The 10602-nt window shown below is 43.2% G+C and overlaps 1 protein-coding gene across 3 annotated transcripts in view; it reads left to right on the plus strand.

The window, feature by feature from the left end:
• LOC122941338 (gastrula zinc finger protein XlCGF26.1-like) overlaps nucleotides 1-9424 on the plus strand; it is a 56070-nt gene extending 46646 nt beyond the window's left edge. For all 3 annotated transcript variants that reach the window (XM_044298480.1, XM_044298482.1, XM_044298481.1), the window contains one exon: nucleotides 7272-9424. In XM_044298480.1, the coding sequence (XP_044154415.1) occupies nucleotides 7272-7996 (725 nt within the window). In that variant the 3' untranslated portion in view covers nucleotides 7997-9424. The remainder of the gene's footprint in view (nucleotides 1-7271) is intronic.
• Nucleotides 9425-10602: the final 1178 nt, after the last annotated feature.

The raw sequence follows: 10602 nt of genomic DNA on the forward strand, positions 1-10602 counted from the left end.
ACATCTTGAGAGAGAATTGATTGCGAGACATGCCTCTACAATGCACTTTAAGATATTTTGACCAGTTGACAGACTTTGAGAGGGGGTGTATCATTGGACTGAGAAATGCAGGATGGTCGTTTTGATGAATTTTGGAGCTGTTGGGAGCAGTGGTTACATGAGGGTCTTATGCTAAAATAAATTAAAAAAAATGTATTTTTCACCATGTAGAAAAATTAAAAAGCAACACACTTCAATAATGGTTGTGTAACAGTCTGTTGAAATATTGTGGATTTTGGGGTACTTTTTAATGCGTTAAAAAAAAAAAAGTGGTTTTACTGTCTGGAGATGATTAGGTTACCTACAGTGTCTAAACTGATTATCTCCCAGGCAGAAGGGAGACATTGTGTGGGACTGTCCCAGATTGTGTGATTATTTCCATTGGTCTGTGTGTTTCTCCATCAGGTCCACGGGGGAGGTCCATGGAGACTGATATATAAGGCCAAGGGTGGCACCAATAAATGTTGTTCTTCTTACCCTCAACTCACAGCCTTGTCTCGTGTTGTAGGGAATAGCTATATCATTACTAGCTCTTGTAAGAGCTGCACAGCTACTGGAAAATCGCAGCTCTGCTTAGAAGTCTCGGGAGCAGCTCTACAGTGCCACGCTGACCAGGGGAGAGGGACGTCGCCAACGGTTAATACCGTTACAGGTTGCAATCCCTCTTTGGATCCATGACCAAAGTCCAAACATTTTCCTCCATCAATCTACATGCAATACCCCATAATGACGAAGAAAAAAACTGAATGCTAGAGATCTTTGCTAATTTATTGAATAGGAAAAACTAAAATATTGCATTGACATAAGTATTCAGACTCTTTAGCACTGTCAGGTAGGATGGGGACTGGCGGTGGATTTCCATTACCAGACCTCTCCAGAAATGCTTGATTGGTTTTAAGTCATCTCTGGCTGGGCCACTCTAGGACGTTAACACAGTTGTCCGTAAGCCACTCCTGTGTTGTCTTGGCTGTGTGCTTGGGGTCCTTGTCTTGTTGGAAGGTGTACTTTCAGCCCAGTCTAGTCCAGTCCATATCTCTGTCCATTCAGTTTTCCCTCAACCCTGACCATTCTCCCTGTCCTAGCCACTGAGAAACGCTTCCACAGCATGATGATATATCCACCTTGCTTCACTCCAGGGGTGATATTGGGCAGGTGATGAGCAGTCCCTGGTTTCCTTTTTGAGGCCTAAAAGTTCAATCTTGTTTCTCACAGTCTTGTAGTCCATTTGCAAATTCCAGTAGGAGAGACCTTTTCTGGCCATTCTGCTATAGAACCTATATTGGTGGAGTATTGTAGTAATAGTTGACTTTCTGGAAGTTTCTGAACACAGGATTTTTTAAAGCTCAGCCAGAGTGACCATTGGATTCTTAGTCACCTCAAGTTGTATCTTTTTAATGGTGCCATTTATTTTACCATGTCATCTATTGGAAATGGGACATGAAACAGAAAAAATAAATCTTCAATTCCACCATGATTTTTGGGGCTTTTGTTTTTGCGTCTTTCAGTGTGCACTAAAAATTATATGGGGCCCTATTCTATGGGTCAGTATAATTACATGGATACCAAATTTATATAGCTTTTGATTAGTTTTAATAAACATAAACGGCTTTGAAAGAAATTTTCTTTGCATTGCCATATTCCAACACACCATAATTCTATTAAAATATCTTTAATGGTACCAGTTTGGGTTGGGGGCTGAGTGAGGTGACCAATAAATGTCAGTTTGGGCTTTTTTTTTATTTATTTTATAATTATATTTTAAATATATAATTGCGGTGTTCACCATGCATGATATATTTTTATAGTTTGGACATTTTCAAACATGGTGATACCAATTATGGTTTATTTTTACATGTAAATTTTGGAAAGAGGACTGATTAAAATGTAAAATATTTTCATGTTTTTGATTTTATTTTTTTAAACAATTTTTATTTTATTTTTGTTGAATTATTTTTTCTTTGTCCCTTTGGGGATTTGAGCATGCAGTCCTCTGATCATTTCTACCATAGACTGCAATAGAATATTATTGCAGTCTATGGGATTTATAAAGGCTTCCCATTAATCCCTGCCACAAACGTAGGCTACATGCACACGACCATTGTTTTGGTCCGCATCTGAGCCGCAGTGTTTGCGGCTTGGATGCGGACCCATTCACTTCAATGCAGACAGCACTCCGTGTGCTTTCGGCAGTTGTTGCTCCATTCCGTGATCCGCAAAAAAATATATAACCTGTCCTATTCTTGTCCGTTTTGCGGACAAGAACAGGCAGTTATATTAATGGCTGTCCGTGCTGCATGTAGCCTTATTCACTAAAGCCCCAGGCTGCCATAACAACCACCGGGAGGACGAAGGGAGCCACTTCCTCTGTTTAATTCTTCAGATGTTGCTATTGACTGTGGCATCGGAGGGGTTAAGTGACGGATTGGGATTACCTCCAGTCCCAGTCATTGTGGCCGGGCGTCAGATGTATTACTTAACTGGCACCCGCTGAATATAGAGGGAAATCGCCTCAAGACCTCACCCCATACATGCTCACAGATATCGTCCAGGGTCATAAACCAGTTAAACGGTTTTACAAGATTTTAATACTGATGACCTACCCTCTGGCTAGGACATCAGTATCTGATCGGTGGGGGTCCGACACCGAGGTCCCACGCCAATCAGCCGTTTGGGAAGGCTCCAGTGCTCCTGTGAGCGCTGCTGCCTTCTCCGTGCTTATCAAGCACAGCGCCGTACGTTCGATAGCGCCTGTGCTTGGTATCTCACTCAGCCCCATTCACTTCTATGGGGCTGAGCTGCGCCTAGGCCATGTGACCGATGAACGTGTCCTCTCTGGCCTAGGGAAAGCTGTGTGCGCTCCAGCTGATCGGCAGGGGTCTCGGGTGTTGGGCCCCTATCGATCAGATACTGATGACCTACTGTATCCAGCCTTTAATTTAAAAAATGCTTTAATTGAGGTGCAAAAGTATAAATGGTGCTGTAGAACAGACATATTGGTTGCTGGAGGTAATTATATGTTTTGGGTAGCATACATTCTGCCTGATGGGAACATTAATGATATTCCCAAAAAAATAAAAAGTGGCTTACTAACTGGTATATGGGTACACAGTACTGCTGGTTACCCAAACCCAGCCAGAAAAACTTTCCAAGGCCTCACGCACACAACCTTTTAGCAGACCAGAATAGGACATGATCTATCTTTTGCCAAATATGCGGATGCAGAAAGCACATGAACGCCATCCCTGTGCTTTTCACATCCATCTGTTCTGAAAAAAATATAATGTCCTATTATGGTCTGCAAAATGCGGACCACGAAACCAATTCCATCAATGGGTCTGCGTAAAAAATGCTGATTGCACACGGACTACAGGTCCTTCTAAAAAAAAATAGCATATTGCGATAAAGTTCATTATTTTCTGTAATGTACTGATAAACATTAGACTTTCATATATTTTAGATTCATTACACACCAACTGAAGTAGGTCAAGCCTTTTATTGTTTTAATATTGATGATTTTGGCATACAGCTCATGAAAACCCAAAATTCCTATCTCACAAAATTAGCATATCATGAAAAGGTTCTCTAAACGACCTATTAACCTAATCATCTGAATTAACTAATTAACTCTAAACACCTGCAAAAGATTCCTGAGGCTTTTAAAAACTCCCAGCCTGGTTCATTACTCAAAACCGCAATCATGGGTAAGACTGCCGACCTGACTGCTGTCCAGAAGGCCATCATTGACACCCTCAAGCAAGAGGGTAAGACACAGAAAGAAATTTCTGAACGAATAGGCTGTTCCCAGAGTGCTGTATCAAGGCACCTCAGTGGGAAGTCTGTGGGAAGGAAAAAGTGTGGCAGAAAACGCTGCACAACGAGAAGAGGTGACCGGACCCTGAGTAAGATTGTGGAGAAGGACCGATTCCAGACCTTGGGGGACCTGCGGAAGCAGTGGACTGAGTCTGGAGTAGAAACATCCAGAGCCACCGTGTACAGGCGTGTGCAGGAAATGGGCTACAGGTGCCGCATTCCCCAGGTCAAGGCACTTTTGAACCAGAAACCGCGGCAGAAGCGCCTGACCTGGGCTACAGAGAAGCAACACTGGACTGTTGCATGTCATTCGGAATTCAAGGTGCCTGAGTCTGGAGGAAGACTGGGGAGAGGGAAAGGCCAAAATGCCTGAAGTCCAGTGTCAAGTACCCACAGTCAGTGATGGTCTGGGGTGCCATGTCAGCTGCTGAATCCACTGTGTTTTATCAAGGGCAGGGTCAATGCAGCTAGCTATCAGGAGATTTTGGAGCACTTCATGCTTCCATCTGCTGAAAAGCTTTATGGAGATGAAGATTTCATTTTTCAGCACGACCTGGCACCTGCTCACAGTGCCAAAACCACTGGTAAATGGTTTACTGACTATGGTATTACTGTGCTCAATTGGCCTGCCAACTCTCCTGACCTGAACCCCATAGAGAATCTGTGGGATATTGGGAAGAGAAAGTTGAGAGACGCAAGACCCAACACTCTGGATGAGCTTAAGGCCGCTATCGAAGCATCCTGGGCCTCCATAACACCGCAGCAGTGCCACAGGCTGATTGCCTCCATGCCACGCCGCATTGAAGCAGTGATTTCTGCAAAAGGATTCCTGACCAAGTGTGATGAATACCACCCCTCGTGCCCGCTGACGTCAACCACGTCGAGCTCACGAGACCCGGTATGATCACAGGGTTTACCAAAAACGTGAAGTTACGCCCTCCAGAGGAGCACGTAAGGTCAGGCTGGTATAGTTTACACACACACCTCCTGTCCACGCGGGCACAGAGAGGCAAAGCTGGGAGAGCCTTTTCACTGCCACAGTGAAAACAACCCACACTCAGCCCGGGTAACTGCCACCAGTTTCTCGTTTGATATAAGCCCGGTCCGCTAACGGGATTATATAGGGTCAGAAACCAACCCGCGGTAGCTTATAACTAGGCCAAAACACGGACGTGGGGATTCGTGATCGAGATACAAGATAGCACAAGATTAAATTATAGATTTTAATCGCTGTAAGAGCACACTAGATATGACACAATATACACAGACAATATATACAGTGGTCTGAGGTTACAGATACAGATTATATGGGTACAACAGGGTGAAGCAGTGTAAAAGTAAGTTACCAAGTATGATGAAAGTTCCTTGTTATGTCCTGAGCTGGAGGCCACATGAAGGGCTGTGATCTCCTGCTATTTCCTGGGTCCCTCTAAACACATGTGTAGAATGTGACCCCTCTTCAGAGAAAGACCGCGCCTACTTGCTGGCACCAGGCTTTTAACCTGTAGCCGGCCCATCCCCTCCCTGCCTCAGGGAGGGGTCAACTCCCCCTCTTCTGGGCTGACGGTGAATGACCCACAAAACCCTTTTAGGGTTCATAGCTCCAGACCAGAGGGTCACAGGGAGATGGTTCTGGGACTAATGGACCTGCCTGGGTTCCGCCTACAAGTAGAGCCCAAACCTGGTACCGGTAGATGGTTTCTATGGGGAGATATGGGTATCTCCCTACCCCGACTGGGTACGAGTAAACAAAGACCATGGGACCGTACCTCGTGGCCACCGGGACACAAATATGTATCCGGTTTGCGCCTGCGATGGCCGGGCGCTTCAGAATTCCTTATGAGAGGTAGGTGCCAACATGTCTGGGAAGTTTCATTGATCCGGGCAAGAGCAGATACCCCCTGCTGAGAGTTTTCCTGCCGGATTCAGGTGGCTCCAAACTGGTGCCTGGAGGTGTGAACTTCTCCTTGAAGCTTGGACCCCCTGGGGCATCTTCCTGGCCCACTGACACTCAGATGGCTGGGGGGGGGGGGGTGGAAACTTATTTTGCATATACACTGAATCATGCCAAGAGGTGCATAAAATTACAATCAGGGCTGGGGGGCTTTGAAGCAGGGAAATCCTGTGGATTTTCCGTACCTCTGCTGTCTGTCAGCAAATGGGGGGTGTGAGGACATGGCTGACAGTAAATATTAATCCATATTCCTCACACCAAGTATTGAGTGCATAACTGAACATAATTATTTGAAGGTTGACTTTTTTTGTATTAAAAACACTTTTCTTTTATTAGTTGGATGAACTATGCTAATTTTTTGAGATAGGAAATTTGGGTTTTCATGAGCTGTATGCCAAAATCATCAATATTAAAACAATAAAAGGCTTGAACTACTTCAGTTGGTGTGTAATGAATCTAAAATATATTAAAAAAAATGTTTATCAGTACATTACAGAAAATAATGAACTTTATCACAATATGCTAATCTTTTTTGAAGGACCTGTATATATACACACATATTAGCTGATTGGCCCTGCCTTGCACTGATCTGTTTAATTTGTAGTTTGTGTGTGTGGTTAAAAGACATCCACAGGGCCCCCATAACGGTGTGGGCCACAGGGCCCCCATTTGCCAGCACAGGTGTTGCTTTTTCTGGACCACAGCTTTAGTAATACAATTAATTAAATCTATATGCACTTGTGATCACAGTGGTCAAGTGTACATGTCATCACTGCAAGACAAGTCAACAAAACTGGTGCCACCAAAAGTGAATTTTATATTAATTTTTTTGTCTTTTCTTGCTGACTTTCTTAAATCCTGGACAGCCCATTGAATTCCTTAATTTAATTATAGTTTAAAATAATAACATGCTGATTTAGGCTACTTTTAAACTCGCGTTTTTGGTGGATCCGTCATGGTTCTGCAAAAACTGATCTGTTACAATAATACAACCGCATGCATCTGTCATGAATGGATCCGTTTGTGTTATCTGTAAGATAGCCAAGACGGATCCGTCTTGAACTCTATTGAAATTTAACGGGAGACGGATCTGTTTTCTATTGTGCCAGATTGTGTCAGAGAAAACGGATCTGTCCCCATTGACTTATATTGTGTGCCAGGATTGGCTCAGTTTTATCAAACGGACAGCAAACCGTTGCAGGCAGCATTTTGGTGTCCGCCTCCAGAGCGGAATGGAGACTGAACTGAGGCAAACAGATTCATTCTGAGCCGATCCTCTTCCATTCAGAATGCATTAGGGCAAAACTGATCCGTTTTGGACCACTTGTGAGAGTCCATGACTGATCTCAGAGACAGAAGCCAAAACGCGCGTGAAAGTAGCCTAAAAAAAAAAAAATCACTAGTATTACAATTGTTTTTCATTGTTTCTCTTAAAAACCCATACTGATAGCTTTATTATTCCCAACAGATGGACACCATATCAGGAATACCTTGGAAGACCAACTTATCTTATCTCGAGATTCTAAAATACAAGATAAACCTAAAATACAAGATAAACCTGAAAGATTTGCAGGAGAAAATGCTAGTTTTGCCAATACGCAGCCAGTCCTTCAGGATGCAGATATCATTGGTGATCTTTCTTTTCGTAAGGACGGTTCTCCTGATCAATCTGATTTTGCTGCCTGTGGTACTACTCCAAAAAGTGACAAAATATTCCCCTGTCTGGAATGTGATAAATTGTTCACTCAGTACGCCAAACTTCTAACACATCAAAGAAGTCACACAGGTGAAAAGCCGTTTTCATGTTCCTACTGTGGGAAAAGTTTTACTGAAAAATCCAACCTTATTCAGCATGAGAGAATCCACTCGGGTGAGAAACGCTTTATATGTTCAGAATGCAGCAAGGGTTTCACGCGGAAAGCCGATTTAATTAAACATTTGCGCACTCACACAGGAGAGAAACCTTTTAATTGCCTTGAGTGTGGGAAATGCTTTACCCAGAATTCAGCTCTTTTAAGGCATAAGAGATTTCACACAGGGGAGAAACCCTTTGCATGTTTAGAATGTGGAAAATGCTTTACACACCGACCTGATCTTAAAAAGCATCAGAAAATTCATAACCGAGTGAAAATGGACAACTTAAATGTGCCAATTATGGCATTTGGTTGGAACAGGAATAAATACTGTTTATAAAACTGGTCACAACATCAACCACCAACATGTGAAATGTAGGATGCGTGGAACTTATTTTTTAAATTCCTCTTACTAGGCATAGATATTACAGATCCAAATAATTCATCTGGAGACGTTGCTTAAGGAGAATAAGTGTGGAGGCCATATGTGCTGAGCATTGCATGTAATGAGGGGTGACTACCGGCAATGCCTCCAGGTGAATTCTAACTGCTTTTGGATGCTACTTACGGACTGCCTACTAACCACGGTCGGTTGGATATTCCATGATGTTTTAATGAACTGTTAAAGTCTGATGTCCGATATTTGAGAAATTTGTGGATGTGTAAATAATTGGTATTTGAAAAAGAAGTTCGGCACGTCCTGCAGTACGCATGTTACTAAAGACGTGGGAGATTTCTCACTGCAGCTCAAGCTGGATGATGAATTTGGTGAGTGGCTAGAGCAGGCATGTCCAAAGTGCGGCCCTCCAGCTGTTGCAAAACTACAACTCCCAGCATGCCTGGATAGCTTACAGGTATTAGGGCATGCTGGGAGTTGAAGTTTTACAACAGCTGGGGGGCGGCACTTTGGACATGCCTGGGCTAGAGACTTTTTTGATTGACTTTATATTCTCTATTGTTTGGCTTTGTAACATAATTTGTGCCAAAATGTTGGGTAGGTATAGTGATTTTATTTAAAACTACATGCACCAAGTTAGAACATTTTAATGATATTAGACATGCTGCTTTCCCTTTACAAATGGTCTTATGTGATTTGTTGCTATCGGTATAGACAAAGACAATCAGTAACAGGCAGTTAAGGTAGATGCAAGAGACCAACATTATAATGTAAGGCTTGTATCACACTGCCATTATGAGTTCTGTTTTTTGTCTGGCCAAATTCCCGCAGATTTGCTGGGCAGGAGCCGGATCTCAGCTGGACCCCCTTCTAATCAATTTGGCCAACGGGTATTCTGGTAACATCCGGCAATGCCGGATACAGAGCTCTCTGGCAGGCTGTTCTCTACCAGAACAGCCTACTGTAAGACAATGGCAGCGTGAAACAGGCCTAAGTTTTAGTCCTCTAAACAACCATATCATTTTAAAGTCCTGAGGACCCGAGCATGGCGCTGGAAGAAGCAGGGGGAAAAAGGGGCTAGGTATCTCGTATTGTTCTCATCTGTTATTGTAGCATATTAACAGGGGTTGCCAGACATTTTATTAAACTTGGACAAATCCTTTAATTGAAAAGTGCACTTAGAACAAGAGCTGACACTTCCATTAACTTAAGCCCAATTTGTCACACTGAAAGTGCAGTTCAATCTATAGGCAGCATGTTATAGAACAGGTGAGATGAGGCTTCCCTCAATGACTGTGTATACAGAGCTAGGGGCGGATTAAGTGCATGATAGGCTCGGGGCTGTCTACCCAACTTGGGCCCCTCCCTCCATTTTAGGTCGTGTTTTTTTCTGTATGAAGAGAGTGCGGTGCCTCGTGAGCGCCACAGTCTATTCCTAGGCCATATGACATCACATTCATCGTTCACGTGGTCTAGGTGCAGCTCAGTCCCATTTGAGTGATTTGGGCTGAGCTGTAATACCAAGCGCAGTGCTATCAAATGGACAGAGCTGTGCTTGGTAAGGAGCAGAGGCTGCAGCGCTCACTGGGACATCGCGGTCTCCTCAAACAGCTCGGACCCCCACCATCTCATAGCTCTGAGTACAGATGTCATAAATGTTGCCAGCAGTCCTATGTAACACCCCACATAACACAGTAAATTATTGTGTTGTGTGGGGTGTTACATAGGACTGCAGCGAACATCTACTACATTGTCTGCACACAAAGTTATCACAGTTATCTGGGCTGTTACATAGGGCTGCAGGTGACATCTACAAATAAAATTTTTAGTTGCCAAATTTAAAATACATATGATTATAATAAAAATGACTTGGAGGAAGAGATGAGATGCAGGTCACAGTAGTGAGCCATCTCTAGAGAGTACAGCAACACATACCTCTTACATACATCATGTAGACTTTCTATTTCATTTTCTTCTTCTTCTCCGTTTGATCCAGACCGCCATGACTAATTCTTTCAGCTGCATCTCATCTCTGCAGAGTTTGTTACACAGACATGTTAGATTTCTCAATTTTTCCATCAACCTCCCCATTCTGGTGCCACTCCCAGTACTGTCCCCGTTCTGCTCCCCAATGTCCTATACTATACGGCTGAAAAAATAGTGACCCCAGTAGACCTAGTTGGGGTCATTTATCAAACTGGTGTAAAGTAGAACTGAATCAGATTCCACCTTTCATTTTACAAATTAGCTGTCAAAAATGAAAGGTGGAATGATTGGTTGCTATGGACAACTAAGCCAGTTATACTTTACACCAGTTTGATAAATTATCCCAAAGGTCCCTATAGTGTCTACAGCAATTATAATGTCCCCTAGAGTGCCCCCCATAATAATAATGCAATATATTGTGCTCCAGGTAATAATGCCTGTGCCCATACATAATGTCCCCTAGTATGTCAATGCCTGAGGAAGGCCAGATTAGAGTTTGCCAAACTACATCTAAAAAAGCCTTCATAGTTCTGGAACAACATCCTATGGACAGATGAGACCAG

The sequence above is a fragment of the Bufo gargarizans genome, chromosome 6 (assembly GCF_014858855.1).
Source record: "Bufo gargarizans isolate SCDJY-AF-19 chromosome 6, ASM1485885v1, whole genome shotgun sequence".
Taxonomy (NCBI): domain Eukaryota; kingdom Metazoa; phylum Chordata; class Amphibia; order Anura; family Bufonidae; genus Bufo; species Bufo gargarizans.